This window comes from Pinus tabuliformis, chromosome Q (assembly GCF_031772625.1).
Source record: "Pinus tabuliformis cultivar Carrire ecotype Pingquan chromosome Q, CPIR1, whole genome shotgun sequence".
Taxonomy (NCBI): Eukaryota; Viridiplantae; Streptophyta; class Pinopsida; order Pinales; family Pinaceae; genus Pinus; species Pinus tabuliformis.
Genome location: NC_142296.1, coordinates 1,330,051,894 through 1,330,072,322, shown reverse-complemented (window position 1 = coordinate 1,330,072,322; position 20,429 = coordinate 1,330,051,894). Strand labels below are relative to the sequence as shown.

The 20,429-nt window shown below is 32.0% G+C and overlaps 1 protein-coding gene across 1 annotated transcript; it reads left to right on the top strand.

Moving 5' to 3' along the window:
* The first annotated feature begins 15,834 nt into the window (after nucleotides 1-15,834).
* On the top strand, nucleotides 15,835-20,175 carry LOC149224754 (protein RTF1 homolog). The gene is made up of 7 exons (XM_089388277.1): nucleotides 15,835-15,981; nucleotides 16,791-16,940; nucleotides 17,587-17,642; nucleotides 17,735-17,858; nucleotides 17,949-18,080; nucleotides 18,413-18,604; nucleotides 18,708-20,175. Exons 1-7 carry the CDS (start codon nucleotides 15,835-15,837, stop codon nucleotides 19,869-19,871), a joined length of 1,965 nt encoding a protein of 654 aa, XP_089244403.1. The 3' UTR covers nucleotides 19,872-20,175.
* Nucleotides 20,176-20,429: the final 254 nt, after the last annotated feature.

Genomic DNA, 20,429 nt, shown 5'->3' with positions numbered 1-20,429 from the left:
ATCATTAATAATATTTGAGGTTTGTAAGGTGACATTAAAAAATAAATGAATCTAAACCTTATGTTTTGGGGATTGGGGTCTTTGGAAAGGAGGATAGTAATGAGCTTAAAGAAAATTACTTTTCAAAGGAATTATATATGTTATATATATAATTTTGTTTGTTATTTTTATTTCCAACCATTTATTTTAATTAATTTATTAAAGAAGATAATAATTATAATTAAATTAATTATTCGTAATAATTTTTATTATTAAATTTATATTTATAACCATGAGAGGAGTCGTTTTTACATAGTTATTGGATCATTAGAATTACAGATTTTTGGTTTGGATAGGAGGTAGCCTGATAGAAAATTAACTTTGTTGTTGCTATGAAAGATTCAAATCCTAAATCTGTTTAATAATTAATAAAAAATATTAAGTATTTTGTTTTGTTTTGTTTTGTTTTGAAGAAAAGTAATTTTCAAGACCTTGAATTTATTGAAGAATTTAATTAATAGAAATAAAGAAAAAAAACTTCCCAAACTTTGAATTTATTAAAGAGTTTATTTAATAGACAGATAAAAAATTGTAATTATTTCCAGAAAAACAAATATATGTAAATAATTAAATGATTAATATTATCGAATTTATTTTAACCATAAAAGAATTAACAAATTATTTATATATATATATATATATATATATATATAATATAATATAATATAATATAATATGATTAAAAATAAATAATTTTATAAATTAACTAATAATTTAATTAATGGATATAATAAAAAAATAGTACTTGTTTGAGAGAAGTAGATAATTAATATTATGAAATTATTTTGAAAATTAAAAAATTTAACAAATTTTAGTGGTATAGTCTAATTTATAGATAAATTAACTTTGTTAACTGGAAAGTTGTGATACAATTTCAAATTCAATTTCAATTTCAAGCAAGAACAAGAATGTGATTTTTTGAGGCTTAAAATACATTTTTGAAAGCATAAATGGATTCAATGGCCTAAAATACCCTTGGAGCACTCAAATTTTATAGACTAAACAACATAAACTCAAGATTTTAAAAATTTGTACCGGATTTTAGTTAAAATTAACCAAAAAAAAAAGCAATATATTGAAAAAAGTAAAGTCTATTCATCTATAAGTTAAACTACACCAATTTTAATATTTTGAAATTTAATTTTCCAAATAACTTTATTGTTGCTTTGAGAATACTCAAACATTAATTCTATTTAAGAGTTTAATTAATAATACCTTGAAATTTATTTTTCCACATAACTTTACTGTTGCTTTGGAAATCCTTAAACATGAATCTATTTAAGAATTTAATCAATAGAAATAAAAAAATTATTATTATTATTTTCAAAGAAATAGTTATATGTAGAGTTTAATTAATAGAAATAAAAATATTATTATTATTATTTTCAAAGAAATAGTTATATGTAGATGGTTAACCTTGTGAAATTTATTTTAAAAAGTAACATACTCGTTAAATTTTTATATATATATATATATATATATTCAAATTTTTAATAATTTACAAAAAATTATTAATATTGAGTAACTTGAATTTAAAGATTTTTTTTTAATTAAAAAAGATAAAAATGTGAAGCCAAAATTTCCAAAACAGAAAAGTGCTAATTATTTATTTCTACACTGAGAATTTCTTATGGACAACCTTTTTAAATTTCCAATCTATCAGATTTCTTGAAAATTGAATATTTCTAAATCTGCATCTATCCTCGGGATTTATAACTGTTTCCCTCTACATTGATGATTCGCGAGAATAAAATAAGAAGATAAAACTGCTGTTATTGCCTATGGGCGGAGATATATGCATGACATCGCCCACTATAAATAGAGGCCATTGCGGGTCTATCAACATGTTCAGTGCAAGGCAAACCATTTTACTTGTTAGTGGGAGCATTTTCTGTTCAATCAAATTGTTATCATATCACTAATCATAATGGCTTCTGGTTGTTGTTGTGTGAGAAATATAGTGGCGCTCATTTCTTTGCTATCATTCCTTCTACTTTCCGTTTCTCCGTCGCCTTCTGAAGCACCTACACCTACACCTACAGCGCAATATGGAGTTGAGAAAATGACCAAAGGAGGTGCTTGTCTTTGTTGCGTCGCAAGTTTCGGCAATAGAAAGAAATGCTGCAAAAAATGTTTTTGCCCGGACTGGAAGAATTGTAATAATACAAAAGCGTGATTTGACTTATGAAGTTAGAACCAACTAGCCTCAGCCGCCTATAGTTTATAAATAAGATTGCAGGATGTTTCTGAATTGAGTGGAGAATAGATTGCCGTCACTGTGTAAATTCATGGACAGTTTGCCCAACTCAATATTTTAATGTAATACAAACTATGCAAAGTTGACATTATTGAGCAATTGCATCTGATAAATTTCGGGTTTTCTTTAGTGGGTTGTTAATATTCCACTAATTGAAAAGAAACGAATTCATTATTTATATCACCGTATGGTGATGAAAAAAAAAACTATTGATCATTCAGAAACAAAGGAGATTGTTAATAAACTAAAAACACAAAGAATTTTAATAAATATAAATAATTATATAGTTTTGCTTTTTTTGATTAATTACATTGTTAGGATTTGTTAGATGTTTAAAATTAATTAATTTAGTTTATTGTTAGGATTTGTTAAATGTTTAAAACTAATTAATTTGATTTATTTTTAAAATAAAAAATGTATCATACTAACTATATTAATTCAAAAAATCAATCAAATAACAAAAACATTATTATTTACAATATAAATTACAAGATGTGGTACCATATGTGAGGCCATTCATGAAATTGAGATGGATATGAGCACTTTGAAGATCCGATTTGAGTTAGGCTTACATGAATTTCCAATTTAAGAGCTTGTGTTTTAAAAGTTTGAAACTCATATGACCATAAACATAGATATGTTGTAATATATATATTTTTTAATATTTTTATTTTATTATATTAGTGTTAATTTATTTATTTTTGGATAAAAATGAAAGTGATCACAAGACTCTTTTATTGTTTTTAATTTTTATTACATGGAATTTTCATAAGGTTTGTTATCAAATAGGAATTCGAGATCTCTATTCATGGTAAACGGTTAAAGCCATCTTAGAAGCTTATGGAAGGAGAATATTTGAAAACATTTTTTAATTTGGAACAATTATAGGTGGAAAAAAATGCAGGGCATGATGGAACTACAAAATAATGTTTTTGAGTTGATTGACCCAGAAACTCAGACTTTTTGGAGAGGTGATGCTTAAGGATATGTAAAGGGATACTGAAAACATGTTCAAGGATGTTGATTGATCGGGTTTTCAAGCCTTTTGAGCAGATGCGATAAAATGACATTAACAACTTGCTGATAAAGACCAATATATGGATGAAGGAATGTTTGAAGTTGTATTAGAGTCACACGATCCTATAGAATTGAAGTAGAAATTGTGAAAAATATGGAAACAATTCCTTGTGACTAACGCGTGTGATAAAGAATATTGGTCTACTAATAGAATTTTGATCTAGATTTTGACATGAGTTTGATTGAGAAATTGGTGAAATTTCTAAGAGCATTTTCTACCACACACAAATCTTGGAATGTTAGAATACTCTCATACTTGAAATTTCTATTGGATTTATATTAAATTATGGCTAAACAAAAGGTTTGGTTACTACTAGAATAATATTCAAGTGCATGTGAGTAATTTGTATATAATATGGGGCATGGGTGTGGGTGTGAAGAAATAATAATAAATAAAATTTGATAATAAAAACATAAATTTGGGTATAATTAAGGATGGAATAATTTTATTTGGTCACATTTTAAAAATTTGGTAAGCAATAAAGATGAATCTTTAATTATAATAAATCAAGTACCATATCAATAATTTGAATATAAGGGTTCAATGAGGCTCAGGGTAAGGAAAAAATTCTTTTTAAACACTCGTCTATATTTTTTTGTATACTTGATTGAAGGGGCACTTGAACATTAAGAATTATTAAAAGGTGAGGCTCCACAAATCCATAAGCATGTGATGTTCAAGGAACAAAGACTTCGGGAAAATTACTTGTAATGATAGTGACATTATAGGATTGATGGTGCAATGCTTTTGATATTGAGAATGAGTATATAGAATAACTTGTGGCATAAGAGTCTTGGTGGTCACCATGGACAAAATGTTAGGCACAAGGGAAGATGCAAAATAAGGTAACTTTTCAATAAGATAATTACAAATGAGAATAGTTGTCAATCAATTGATAAATACAAATTACCAATAATATAATATAAGTAGACGAGATATTTTTTATCATGTCTACATTGGGAAAAATAAAAGGAAAATATATGTTAGTAGGAGCCTTGTCATCCTTTGACACAAGTGTCTCATGTGTATTATATATGAAATCCTTCCTAAGAAAGGAAAAAATGAGGAAATGAATTATTGAGGCTATGCCTAGTGGAAATCCATATAACTAGGTATAAAGAATCAAACCATCTCATCATGGGATTCATAAAGTTGACTCAATGCAAGGCAAATGAGGTAAAATATATAAATTTGGAGAATCTCCTTATAAAGGACTAGGTAATCAATGGAGTTTTGGACAATTATGGTTCTAGAATGGTATTCATAATAAAGATTAAAATTGATAAAATGAAATGAAATGTGATTAATTAGAAAACTATGGGTCAATATCTTGCAAAAATAAGTGTGGGTCATAATGGAAGGTATTGCCTATGGCTTCTTAAGTGCTTGTTAGATTGTGGATTCAAGGTAAAATAGGACCAATAATAATCATGATACATCATAGGAGAAGAAAAATCCAATATTATGTCATAGCTTTTTGTAGACTAATTACATATTGGTGTTGCTAAATATGAAGAAATTATAGTTTGACGAAAACCTAATCCTTGGAAATCAAGGGTTCCATTCTCATAATTATGGGGATTCCTTTTCTTTACAATATTTACATATTTTGAATGGGATCAAATTTCATCAAGGTAGTAAAATGGATAGTTACATTTATTTGGGTATATAATATTTGAGGTCTTATGGTAGAATTTATGAAGGATATGTTCTTAATCGTAATGGGATTACTAGTACACCCTCCTTACTTTTATTGAATTGATCAATTTTTTGTGGGTCTTTAACAAGTATGGTTTACCCTTGAGTGAAATAATATGAAAATTATGACTATGTATGATGCATTCAATTTCTCTTTAAAATTTATTCCACCAAGCTCAACTTGTTTAGGGTTATTAGGAAAAGTTCATAAACCAAGTCAGAATTTGTCACATCAATATAATCATATCCTTGTAACTGAGCTCATATTCAGTGATTCCTATTTAAAAAAAAATTAATTTCTACTATTAAAAGTAAGTAAATATTTTTCAAGAAGACATGACCATGAGAATTTCCATTAGAGAATGTTACCCTCATTTCAAAATAGTTATATCTTAAGGAAGAATGCCCTAGAACTTAAGGTTAATATGGTGGCTACTGTAGATGTTGGGTAGAGGTCATGGAAGAATTAATCTATAAAAATTGAAAATGAGAAAACATTTATTACAACTTAACCTAAGTACGTGGATAATGTGGATTCTCTTAAATTGTGCATGGCACAACCAAATGTACTTTGATGCAATGGAGTAAATACATATATTTTTGTATAAACAACTAAAGGTGTGAAAGAAACCTCTTAAGGAGTTTCATATATATCTATTTGGATAAATGATATAGACCCTTTTCTTCGTGGTAATTAAATCATTTCAAAATTCATGATCAAAAATTTTGACAAGAGAGGCATATTAAATAACTGAAAAGTATAATTTGTTATCATCTAGTTATATGGTTAAGGATGAAAGCATAGGAATTTGGTCCGAGTGCCATTCCTATGGAGGATGTAATGAGATGTGTCATCAGTTTCCTTCTTGTTTGAAATGTTAAGACACATTTTAATTCACACGGGTGAATATAGTGTCCCATTTTACCTTGAATATGAGACATACACTTTTACCTGAGACAAATACTATGGCATATAATTTTCTCTTTGAGGACATCAAACATAAATGATCTTCTTATAATTTCATGAGATGATGACTTATGAATTATATTTCTAATATATATTATAGCTTTGATTGAGATTGATGACTTGGATATTTCTTATCATGCATACATTGAGATGACTAATCTCATATGTTATTAACAATTGTCTAAGTGCGATAGGAGACTAAAGTAGTGCATAGGCACATGAGGAGATGGTTATTCTAGTTTGATTATTGAGTACATTGATATTGAAAAATTGAATATATATATATATATATATATATATATATATATATATCTAGATATTACTAGTGGACATAGGAATAGTTTGTGTGTTTTATGAATGAATCACTTATGGGTAATGGGGTTATATCAAGTAGATTGATTTTTTTTTGAGGGGTGGGGGCGAGTGTTACCAACTCCACCTTCCAGCACTCCAGTCATGGCTTGGGTTAGAATGTTGTAAACCTTTATCTTGAAGTTGCAAAATGTCATGAGGGTTGGGATGTGGATTTAGTTACTCATGAGGTTTTTCTAAGGGGTATGCATCAAGGAGAACACCTTGATACTCAGTCACCATTAGTGTCACATTAAGGGGAAACCTAAGAGTTAATAGTTCCTCCATTTCCATGCCTATGTTCCTTTCACGTCGTCAAATATGATTGAAGGGCAAGTGTTGTGGCACCCTTGTAACTATAAGAGAAGTTCTTTAAGGGCACAACTAACTTGGCACCCCTGGTATCAAGATGAAAAAGGATACCTAAAGACAAGAGTGGTGGCACCCAATTGGCTTGAAACCCTTGGCATCAAGAAAGGTAAGTTGAATTTCATGATAAAAATAAAAGCATTAATGTTAAAGAGTAGATGTAAAAGGGACCTAGAAAATTTTTATTGAGAATGAGAAAAAAATTGGAAAGAGAAAAATTTTATTGAGAATGAGAAAAAATTAGAAAGAGAGGATTATGGGAATAGACTTAAAGAAAACTTTATAAAATCAAATGTTTTTTTAAAAATATTAATCAAGTATTCTAGCTTTCCTAAAACATGTGGAGAGAATATTATAAATTAGAAACAGTGACAACAAAATGTTGAGTTATAATAGTTCTTAAAGGGGGAGGTATTCATGAAAATAAAAGAGTCAAATTCATAAATTAAGAAAAATGAATTCATGAGAACCCACAATGTGGACAAAAAACGTAAAATTGTGAATCTATAATTAAAAGTTGAAATAAAGTGCAAGTAGTGGAATTAGATACATAAATATGACACTTGATAATTAACCCTAGTTGAAGAAACACATGAGAACCAAAATATGAATCTAAAGTGTGATCAAGTGACAACTAAGAGAAGAAAATAATAAATAAATAAAGTTAAAAAGAAAATACTGAAATAAAGGAAATTAAAAGAAAATAATAAAATAAATGAAGTAAAAATAAAATAATAAATGGAGTTGAAATAAAAATAATAAAATAAAGTGAGTTGAAAGAAAATAATAAAAGAAAGGAAGCAGAGGAAAATAATAAATAAGGGGAGTTGGAGGAAAATAATAAAATAAGGGAAGTTAGATGAAACTAATAATAAAATAAGGGATGTTAAAATAATAATAATAATAATAATGAAAAGAAATCCAAGGGGTAGCATAAAGTTCCTATAAAACAAGACAAAGCTATGAAATACTCATCTTATGAACCCTACTTCTAGATGGTGGGAATAATACTAGAATTATTGTGTGATTAGGTTGAGACTTGTTGTGAGTTTGGTATATGTGGAGTTTCTTATTTCTGAATGGGAACCTCTTGGGATTGAAAACTCAACTCCATACTGATAGTGTATTCATCAATCCTATAGGCCCATTATAGACTGGGGGTTCAGCAAGCATACAAGGAATCGAGGTTGGATCTCCCTAAACCTGTGTTGGACTACAATAAAAACAAAATACAACTCTATCTTAGCATTTGGATGCTAAAGTGAGGGTGAATTGTAGTATGTTGTGTATTTTCATTCAATTTATTGTATGCATTAGATAATTTCATATTTGTTAGTTGTATAAGATATAGGCATTAGATGAGTCATAGATGAAAGTTATACTTTATTCCAAATAAACACATTTAACGATCTTGATGAATGCCATTGGTATTGAGTTGATTTATATCTTATGTTTTTACTTTATGAGGAGCTAGACTGTATATGAGACGATGATGATAGATGATCTATAATTCTAGTTGTGAATATTTAATAGTTATTGAATGTTAAATCGTATCTATAAAATGATATAGTTTTGATTATCTCTAATTTTGAATATCAGTTAGTGGATGATGGTTAAGTTGAATAGGAAATCTCAAAATAGCTGATAAATTATTAGTGTAAATATTAAATATTTGAGGAAGCCGAGTTGTATATGTAGTATGATATAACCATTAGATTTTGAATGTGAATATTAATAAGCATGCATATCAATTATCATTGTTATTTCCTTAGCCCAATATTAACTTTGAGATCACATGAACCATAATGTAGTTGAAATTGTTTACTAGAACCCATTTATTAGTTAGATTGTAGTCTACTGATTCTAGTATATAGGTGAAACAAAGAGTTACTTCCTTCTGTAGGAATCTCATCCTAATTTTTATAAGATAGTTTAAGTAATTAATATTGATCAATATTTAGTAAATATTGCTAAGGCTTCAACCTTTCACACCAAGGAGCTATTCTAGACAAAACCTAAAGTCTGGCAGTGTGTTTGAGTGCTATTGATATTGGCATATCAACACCGTTGAAAAAAATAGTGTATAACCATTTTTTTATTAGGACGATATCATAGATGACACTTGATGTCATGTCTTTTTGTTGCTTGACAATAATGACACTAGAGGGCCAACCCACTAAGATATCGATGCTATACCAATATCGGATCCTCATCATATCCCTAACTATTAGATTTGATATGGGTTTTGTTGTAGTGGGTGAAACGTTAACCAAACAGAGGGTACCCTATCCCGACTTCTGGTTAAATAACAATTGAAGGATCAGATATTGGCATCTGAAACAAAATGAATACATAGAAAACTTTGAAAAACTATTGAGCCCTAAGATGGAACCTTGTGATAGAACCAAGTGAGAATGGCATCATGATGATTATAGATAATGATGTGGCAATGTCAAGTGTATGACACACGTCACCCAAATTTGGTGATTTGGCATGTCAGGCAAGCATAAGTTAGTGATACATGACACATATCAGTAGTGCAACATGAATGGGGACATTTGAGCAAGATCCACATGTTAGTTGATGACTGGGAGTTGGGGGTGAGGTGGTAGGCTACGCTGCCACATCATTATATCGACATATTGGAAGTTCGTGAGATAAAAGCCTTAGAAAAATGTTAATATCCCAATACCCTTATATGAAATGGAAACATATCCATGTGGGAAAGGATGTGTCACATTCTACATATGTCATATAATGATAGAAAGATAGGCATTGAGGTGGAAGTATAAGTTAACAAGATGATTTGGTAAGCTAAGATGACACTGACCCTCAACTTATTGGCAAAACGAAGTTTCATTATTATAATATTTTTCTCAAAATATTAATACCATGATATACTATATCAACATATCAGAGATTTTGTAGCAAGGTATATTGGTGGTATGGCCATATCGACACATCACCATATAAACAAATTTCTATGTTTGCATGGATTATTGATATTATATTATGATATTAACATATCAAATGAAAGGGAAGCCATGGCATAGACATATCAAATGAATTGGGAGTCATATTGTATCGACACATTGAGTGAATCAAGATCCATGACATATTAACATATTAGATAAACCAGAGGTGCGGTATGTTGCTATATTAGATGCTTGAGAAAACGAGGCAGTGTAAGGTTTAAAATTTATCGATATAGTAATATGCATGGTATGACAACTGGGAAATATACTTGGATTGTGCATTGTGAGACATGGACAAGGTATACCATGTGTCAAGCTAAGTGTACATTATGGGTTGATGATGTGGCCTTGAAAGGGGAAAAAAATTAAAAGGGTGTAACTTTGTGGTCATCACTCAAAATTAAGTGAAACTTATATTGATCGAGGGCTCTTGATGAGAAGAATTAGATGATGACGATTTTAGAATTGTGATTTAAAGTGACAGGAGAAAAAAAATCTTGACTACCCATCTATAAGATGAACCTTAAGGGTTGTTCTAGTTACCCCTCACATTGTTAATAAGAGTAAGAGATTGGGTATGTTTATTAAGCTAGAGGTTGAGTTGCTAGCAATCTTAAGGTTATGGTTATGAATTTATGTTCATGATATAAGTTATATCCATACTTCAATAATGCATTCAAAACCATGTTCTCGAGTCCCTATGGATGAGTTAATCCCTTAAATAACTAAATAGATGTCTAACCGAGATAGTATCCAATTTATCTGGAAGCTCATAGTGAATGATTACATGAATCTTGATTGATATAGACTTGTTATTACCAATAAGTGAAAGCATATCAAGTTATAATTAAAATTTACAACCAACTGATTTATACATGTGTATGACATTCAACCTTGTTATCAATAACAATAAATTAAAGAAGTATGTGTATGTGGTTAGATGGATTGTGTTGTTACATTTAATTACAAGGATGAACTAAGAATACCAATTACTTATTGCTAACACTTGTTTGATAGAAGAATAAACACCTACTACCACATCCATTGCATTAGCTAAGCTATCCGCTAACTATTCAAAATGTCGTATGGCATGTTTACTTATTCATTATGTGTTGTGGAACATGTATGATGTTTGATCCTCATTGAAGGATGTGTTTGTCTAAAGAATCTAGAGCTAATTAAAGTCTATTAAACAAATCAATTATGTTGAACCAACTAAATATTAACTAAGCTATTAACTAAGATGTAACCACAAAGTTGACACACTATTTACAAACCTATTTCATAATAATATAAGCTTGTGATGGATCAATGCCCCCTTTTTATTTTAATGTTCAAAGCATAATTCCAAGAAATAATGACTTCAATTTAATGTGACATAAGCATGACCATGTTGCCATACCTTTTTTTCAAAACAAAGCTTCACAACAAACTCTTCCAATACTTCTCCATGAACATGGATAAGAAACACATTCTATACTTTCCCACTATTCATGGCTGGTAAGCAAAGTTAGCTATTAGAAGGACCTAACCAAAGAAGAAAAGGAGTCAAGCCCATAAACTCCTTTAGAAAATACATACATGTGACATAAAAACTAATTAAATTAACCATATTATTATAATTATAACAACATGAGTTATTATTATTTGAATGTAGATTTTCACAACTATTCATATTATAGATAAACTTATCAAATTAAAATATTTAGATAACTTGCAACGCCCAATTTCTAAAAGGCACTCTACCCATCCTAAAAAAACTTTTTAATATTAAAGTTAATTAATTATAAAAAAATAAAAAATAAAAAATACATTTTAATCATTTATATTATATTCATTTCTTTAGAATTTAAACTTACCTAACTAAGGTTACATCCACTAGAAAATCTTTTGACCTTTTAATCCCAGAGATACTTGACAATGGGGACTTAACTAATTGAGCTAACCCTTAAGACTACCTAACTAACACAAACCAATCATTAATAATTCTTGAGATTTATAGAATTACATTAAAAAATGGTTATTATTTATACTTACACAAATCAATTTAAACTTTATGTTTTGGGAATTGGGATCTTTGGAAAGGACGGTAATGAGCTTAGAGAAAATTACTTTTGAAAAGAGTTATATATGTTTTATTTATAATTTTGTCTGTCATTCCTATTTCCCACTTGGTGATTAATTAATTATGATATAATTTTTAGTAAAATATTTAAATTAATTAAATAAATTTTAATTAAAATATTAAAGAAGATAATAATTATAATTATTTTAATTAAAAGCATGACAGGAGTCGTTTTACCTGGTTACTCGACCATTGGAATTACACATTTTAGGTTTGGTTTGAGGTAACCTCATAGAGAATTAACCATATTGTTGCTTTCAGAAGATTCAAATTCTACATCTGTTAAACAATTAATAAAATAAATATTGATTTATTTTTCAAGAGAAGCGAAATCTTTTGAATGTCTACTTAAAAAAACTAGAAACCTTGCCAATAAGTATACCACTTGAAAAAACTCGAAACCTTGCCAAATTTAATGTCTCTCATTGTTTTGAAAGAATTTGAATATATTATATCTAATATAATTGGGTTTCCAAACTTTTGTTGAGTTTCAGGCAAGTCAAACTAACAGTGGTAATTAGATAGCCCCAGCTATATAAAGCGCTGGTAATTACATTGTCAAAGACAGCTGGTGAGTCTTTCCGTCTGGACTCTGTCGATATAACTGTAGCCTAGAATTTCTACCGGTTCCTCACGATGCAAAGCACTAATTCTAGAATTTTTATTGGATTCCCTATGACGAAAAGCACCATTGTTGTCTATGCATGCTGGTCATTCTATATATATTGTTTTCATTATCAACTAAGTTTCCTTATTAGATTATATATAGACACAAAGCCCTTAACATTACATTGTCTTTAACATTTAAACCAAAATATTTGCATTAATTCTGTATGATGCTTATTCCAGATTTATCTTTTCATTGCCAACCCAATTTCCTTATTAGATATCTTCACATTGCATTTCCTTTAGCATTTAAATTTTAAACCAAGATTCAACATTGTCTTTGGCATTAAAACCAAGAGATTTGGGCAAACCAACCACGTTTCTTGTATTTATGGTAGAATTATCTTTGGATTATTGGTAGAAACTTAAAAAAACTGAAGTGAATCCTTTAACAAAACTTAGATTAATGAATGTAGAAATAATACAAAATTGAGCTTACATAGATCCAAAAATTGATACACTTCGGAATGCTTTTCCAGGCACTGAAAAAATAAAAAATCCACATTCTTTAAGATCCAAATTGAGCTTACATAGATCCAAAAATTGATACACTTAGGAATGCTTTTCCAGGCACTGAAAAAAACAAAAATCCTCATTCTTTAAAATCCAATAGCTAGAGCGTGTAACCAACATGGTTGCAACCTTTATAAAAGATATAATCCCACCTTAACTAGGGATATTTGCCTCTTTTGAGCTCTCTCCTTCACCTCCTTGCCTCTGCAGCGGTTGCAGCTTAGTTCTTTTACATTGGCATTTGGTCATGAAGATCATTTGAAATGTTAAGTGTCAAATAAAGATTCATCCGAAACATTTAGATAAAAAAAATCTGAACATACTGTATGTTGTGTAGGCATCCCACCATCCTTCTCAATCCCAAATGAGGACTTAGGGGAATCATCAAACATTGCCCTTCCAAGCCTATGTGACTTGTCATACACATTGCATGAGGATTTGCCAATCAAATCCAGTGACAAAGTAGCATGATTTTAGTATGTAGATTTTTGCTGCTATCCATAATTGTGTTATACGCTATGCATATGAATTGTGTTAGAATGTAGAAATGTCCCAACATTTCAAGTGGACACTATTGCCCTCATCAGGGGATCTAAATGAAGCTTATGTGGTAGATGGCTATAAAAAATCCATGGCATGGATCAAAGCCAAGGGAAGATCCAGAATTTTCCGGAGATTTTGGTAACATTCCTAATGGTATTTGTGTACCTATTAACCTAGAGTCATTCGCTGAAGCCACAGGGTGACCAACAAAATGAGTTAAATTGAATGAATATGCTAAGCCAGAACTGGAATTGTTGTGGCCAGGAACATAAAATTGAAGTGTTCTCAACCTTGATTGTGAATTTGTGTTATGATTTTGATGTTTCAGGTGAGGAGGCCGAACCATTACACGTTTATGTCCTAATGCAACTTGACTACTTTGCAGCAAAGACGATGTTTCAGTGGAAGTATCTATGATATTTTAAGACAAAATAATTGATTGCAGAAGAGAAGATGGTTGGTGCTCTTCAGATTCCTACATTAAGAAAAACATCATTCTGCCAAACGTCCTTCATATTTACATGCTAAGGAAATCACTAAAAAAGCAAGAACGAAAAAAGGAATTGGGAATAATTTGTCATCGAACTAATTAGATAAAAAAAGACAACAAGGAGAAAAGAAGGCTACCCTTCTAGGAGGTCATCTCTCCTTCTAACTCATCATAGGTCTATCCATATGAGACAAGGGTCCATGCATATGCTAATCACTATTAGGAAGAGTAGGTTACAGACCCATTATTTTCTCTATCTCTATGCCTGACTTCTTTAGGTCACCTAAAAAATAATTATCTTTCCTTGAGTTATCACTTCCTCTACCATGATTCTCCAATATTGGTCTCAAATCCTCCCACAAGTATCCTCCTTCCTCTGAATTTCGCTAGTTTCTAGACACCATTCTACTGCTTATTATATCGATTTCCTGAGGTGGATGTACATGTGAAAGTAGTCCACATGAGGATCTTTGGACCCTGTAATTTCCATAGGCATCAATTAGAGCACCATGCATTAATTGATGCCTCAAATCATATCCATTAGTTGAACCATATACTACACTCAGTAGCAGTATCAAGTTGCCTGAGGTGATCTCCATCACCTTTCCCACCCCCTATCCTGCTCTACATTCCTGTCATTTAGCCTTCCAACAATCCTTAATGGAGAAGGATTCCTTCCAACTCCGACTCTTGATGATGCCAAAGGAGCACTCCTTCCTCCAACACTTGATGGAGAAGAATCTCTTCCAATTTTAACTCTTGGTGGAGAGGAAACCCTTCCACCTCTTAACCTAGAGACCAGAGAGTAATGTTTTCCAACTCAAATCCTTGACGAGGGAGAGAGAGGCCTTCCAAGTCTAATCCTTGATGGAGAAACATTGAAATCGTTATCACTATAGCTTGTAGCAGTCTTCTGTCCATATCCAGGTTTAGGAAAATCATCTGCACTTTCCAATCATCTAAATAACAAATGTTTTTCTTTTAACATATCGACAAGAAAATGTCATCAAATAATCCAAATTCTACTAGAAAAATCTGAAACACACTACAACTTTCACATCTATGTTTTTAAAAATAAAGAATACACCCACGCAATACCCCTGCATTTCTAGGATATTCCACCTAATTTAACAACATTCTATGAGCCATAACAAAAGGCGTGTGCATACTAGATAAAGTATCAAAGTTTCATTTGCCATTCAAGACTTTCTAAAATTAAAATCCAAATATCTAGAGACTAAATATTTTGTTCTTTTAACCGAACAATCACTTGTAAGAGAAGAGTAGTGTAAAGACCGATACTACAGCAAACTTATAAGAGAATCCTTGCTTTACAATCAAAATCTAGCATTGAGCATGGGTTTCTACTATTAGAAACAAACCTGCAAAATTGTTGTCCAGTGTAATCTGTTTTACTGGATTCTGTTGTTTAATTTAGTTGTTATAAGTGGATGTTTTTCATGTTCCATTTTTGTAAGTTTGTATGCAGAAACTACTACTTGCCCTTCGATTGTTTGTGTTTTTTTATAGAACTAATAAATTGCACGCATCTGCTGATTATTTGTGAAATAGCATGGAAGTTTTAATTGCAAGCTTCGCCTGTGTTTTTGCAGGTTTGACAAATTTAATTGTTCAAACTGAAGATGAGTATGTCAGCAAGGCATTGGAGTTAGCTTCTAACATTCCTTTGCTCTCATATCTGAGGATGTGTCTTTGGGAACGGATGCTAAAGTCCAAGCTTTCTGATGGACATAACTTTGTTCATGGTTTGGAATGAACATACCGAAAACTATGGCACCGGTATTGTGAAGGGGATGTTCAAGGAAGAGTGTTGCTGGTACTTTGTTACAGATTTCCATCCCAATATCAGAATTATTACTGATGCCTTAGCTAACGGCGGCTTTATCTGGGTATGGATATAGTAAGCTTCAGCATGTGTGGCCTTTTTGGCGATCTTTCTTTTTTCAGACAGGATTTTATGCCCCGTAGCTTTTATTCTATTTATAATCTTTAGTTTAAAAATTGTGAACAGAGATCAAATCAGGGTTTATTTGCTTCACATTTGACTTCAGTGTAAGCGGTTGTATGTTGTATGAATTCCTGGGATCTGATTACATTCTCAGTATTATATGACAACCTTTTGGCTCACAAGAGTGAAATAGCTCTGAATTTTGGTTTATAAGTGATTAGAGAAACATGACCGAATTCCTTTAAATTCCAGAAGGATTACATTTGGGCTAGACTATGTTAGGCATTGCAAGTGGCCCAGTTTTGGGGTCTTCTAAGATGAACCATGCATCACAATCACTTTTGTTTTGCCAAGCTGCGGCAACAGGGAGTTGCTCTTTCCATAAAAACAAGACAGTGCTTAAATTTTGTCCCAACCGTTTATTGGTGCTGTGGAAGACTAGATCTTTGGTGCGTCGCCTGACACACCATTGCATTCACCATTGAACAATGATCTCATTGGTTGTTCATCTGAAATTTCTATTTTTTGAAATTGCTTACTTTATAACATGTTTTTAAAGGCAACACAACATGTTGCAACTTGCATGACAAGTAATGTCCAACTGTGGGACATGCAAGGACAATGGGTTTAAATTTCTATTTACAATTGTGCATCAATTACATATAAATAATGACTTAACTTAAGCCCAAATATGTTATAACCAAAATATAACAAGGGAGTCTTACTAAGATTATGTTGGATATGTTACAGTTGGAGAGTCTTCCTGCAACGGTAGCAGGGGTCTGGTCTGATGATCCTACCATGCAGTTAGAAGCACCAACTCAATTCAGGAAGCTTCTCTCTGTTGGTAATAGTCTTGAGTATATGTATCTTTATATGTGCTTCACATTTGACTTCAGTGTAAGCGGTTGTATGCTGTATGAATTCCTGGGATCTGATTACATTCTCAGTATTATATGACAACCTTTTGGCTCACAAGAGTGAAATAGCTCTGAATTTTGGTTTATAAGTGATTAGAGAAACATGACCGAATTCCTTTAAATTCCAGAAGGATTGCATTTGGGCTAGACTATGTTAGGCATTGCAAGTGGCCCAATTTTGGGGTCTTCTAAGATGAACCATGCATCACAATCACTTTTGTTTTGCCAAGCTGCGGCAACAGGGAGTTGCTCTTTCCATAAAAATAAGACAGTGCTTAAATTTTGTCCCAACCGTTTATTGGTGCTGTGGAAGACTAGATCTTTGGTGCGTCGCCTGACACACCATTGCATTCACCATTGAACAATGATCTCATTGGTTGTTCATCTGAAATTTCTATTTTTTGAAATTGCTTACTTTATAACATGTTTTTAAAGGCAACACAACATGTTGCAACTTGCATGACAAGTAATGTCCAACTGTGGGACATGCAAGGACAATGGGTTTAAATTTCTATTTACAATTGTGCATCAATTACATATAAATAATGACTTAACTTAAGCCCAAATATGTTATAACCAAAATATAACAAGGGAGTCTTACTAAGATTATGTTGGATATGTTACAGTTGGAGAGTCTTCCTGCAACGGTAGCAGGGGTCTGGTCTGATGATCCTACCATGCAGTTAGAAGCACCAACTCAATTCAGGAAGCTTCTCTCTGTTGGTAATAGTCTTGAGTATATGTATCTTTATTACCATTTTCTTTTGTCTTTAGGAAATGGCCATCTGAAAAAATATATGTGACAGAAGGCAGTCCTCCAATTCAGGAAGTTATCGCTGTGGGTGTGGTCCCTCGACTTGTAGAGTTTCTTGCAAGGGATGATTTCCCTCAGCTTCAGGTATGATCTGTTTTTCAGTTGAGATTCTAAGTATTGAATTGACATTATATTGTGGTAATCTAATATCGTTTTAATTTGGTCATATTATAGTTTGAGGCAGCTTGGGCATTAACAAATATTGCGTCTGGAACCTCAGAGCATACCAGAGTTGTGATTGATCATGGAGCTGTGCCCAAGTTTGTGCAACTTCTTAGTGTTGCCAGTGATGATGTTAGAGAACAGGTTGCATTTTGGAGACCTTTCCATCCATTTATGTTACTTAGAAATATTTTTGAAATTTGCCATCTCTATGTTCAATGTGCTTTCTTTACAGGTCTAAGGGTTCTTTTGAACTAATTGAGATAGTAATGTTCGTTTCATTGTAAGGACCATGTATTACAAAACGTAATGTCAGTGATGTACATTTATTAAGCTCCATGGTGTGGTTTGCCTCTCACAATTTTAATTTGTTTGATGGACAGTAGGTTTTAGGTTTTGCAGATCTATTGAGGAGTGGTATTTGCAGTCTCTGCTCTAGCCAGGGAACGGACTATTCAATTGACGTGGGTGTTTAGAGGGAAAAAAAAGTTATGGCTGAACTGGAGCATTTGCTGCTAGAAGCAGCTGGTCGAACATCTACCAATGATGGAAAGAAAAACCGAAATCCTGCGAAAGGGAGACTGGAAGATTCTGATTCAGATGATGGCAGTGACTCGAAATACATTGATGACGATGATTCAGATGATGCTTGGACAGCAAATAGGAAGGCTTCTGGGTCAAGAATGCCCCTGAAAAATAGATTTGATTCTGGTGACAAGGATGATGATGACAGGGGTTGTTGTGATGATTCCGATAGCGAATTATCGATAGGAAGTGATTTATACAAAGATGATGAAGATAGGGAGCAACTTTGAAGATATTAGAAGCATAACAATAAGGAGATCAAAACTTTCCAAGTGGTTTATGGAACCATTCTTTGAGAATATCATTGTGGGCTGCTTTGTAAGAATTGGGATAGGAATGTCCAGGTCAGGACAGAGTACTTACCGTCTTTGCATGGTAAAAAATGTTGATGTGACAGACCCTGATAAACAATACAAGTTTGAGAACCGCACCACATACAAGTATTTGAATTGTTTCTGGGGTAGCAAGAGCAATGCAACAAGATGGCAGATGGCCAGGGTGTCTGATTCACCTCCACTTGAGAAAGAGTTTTCAGATTGGGAACGGGAAGTAGAATGCAGTGGTGGTCGGATGATTAGTCGAGCAGAAGTTGAGGAAAAAATAAATGCGCTAAAAAAGATAAATCAATTTGTGTATTCTGCAGAAACTGTAAAACAAATGTTGCAGGAAAAGAAGTTGGCTTCCAAAAGGCCATCGAATGTGGCTGCTGAAAAGGACAGGGTTAGAAGAGAGATGGAGCTAGTGGAGAGCAGGCATGATTATTCAGAAGTTGAGAGAATTAAAGTGAGATTGAAGGAACTAGAAGTCCTTTCTCTTCAGAGCAAAAGCAAGGGTGCAAAAGCCTTGATGCTAATAGAAATGAATAAGAAAAACAAGGCTGAAAATTTCAAGAACGCTTTTGAGATCAAGCCTCTAAACCTTAATCTTAAAGCAGGTGAAGCAGGGTATGATCCTTTCACTCGGCGTTGGACTCAATCTCAAAATTATTATGATACAAAGGCGAAGGTTGCTGAAGACAACACTGATGCGAACAAAGAGGCAGATGCAGCCAAAGTAGAGGAAGCCATAGCAATAGAAACTGTTGAGGATGATGGAAAGCTTGTCGACACTGATGCTCCTGTATCAGAAGATGCAAGGGTGTATTCTTTGCATGATTTTGAACTTCCAATTTCACTTGCTGGACTGCAGAAGTATGGGGGTGCTCAAGGGGCCCCTTTAGTTTTTATGGCTAGAAAGCAGAAGATTGAGTCAACTTGTGGAGTGCAAGTTCCTAGTAATGATGGAAAGAGGCATCATCTGACATTAACTGTGAATGATTACAAGCGTAGAAGAGGCCTGCTGTTAAAATAAATAATGATATTTTCTCTGCTTGTTGGTTTCCCCATTTAATTTTTATATGAAAGATTCGGAAATTTCCTTTTGGGATTGCCAGAAACATATGCAGAAAAGCCTTAAAGTGAACATTTTTGTAAATTGTTTCAAATTCTATATGTAGTGTGCCAGTATAGGCACTTTAAAACACAACTGCAATAACCTAGTCAACCAAGGATTGTCTTTTAACAGTAGCAACATCATGGATTGTTGGCAGGCATGAAATCAACAATGTGTTAGAAATATAGGCTGTATTTTCTTGACATCTAAAGTTCAAGGGTGTTTTTTTTCCCAACCATTCTGCTAAAAAATGGTATATAATGTTCCAAAAGGATTCCTTTCCTCTAAGTAACACTATTCCACTGTAAGTTATCATGCAGTTGGTGAAACATGGCGTTTTATGTTGTTTGAGATTGATGTTGAGTGATGCCTTTTTCTAAATTATTGTTGAAATATGTATTGTTTTTCATATTCATGTAATAAATGCTATGTTTTATTAATTTCTGTTGTTGTAGTATAGTTTGCTTAAATGCTTTT

Excerpts from the sequence above, each read along its gene's own strand:
- LOC149224754 (XM_089388277.1), top strand. The coding sequence starts at position 15,835 with ATGGTTTGGAATGAACATACCGAAAACTATGGCACCGGTATTGTGAAG. Across the intron at positions 16,941-17,586 it reads GCTTCACATTTGACTTCAGT|TTGGAGAGTCTTCCTGCAAC; the intron begins GTAAGCGGTTGT and ends GATATGTTACAG. Across the intron at positions 17,859-17,948 it reads ATGATTTCCCTCAGCTTCAG|TTTGAGGCAGCTTGGGCATT; the intron begins GTATGATCTGTT and ends GTCATATTATAG.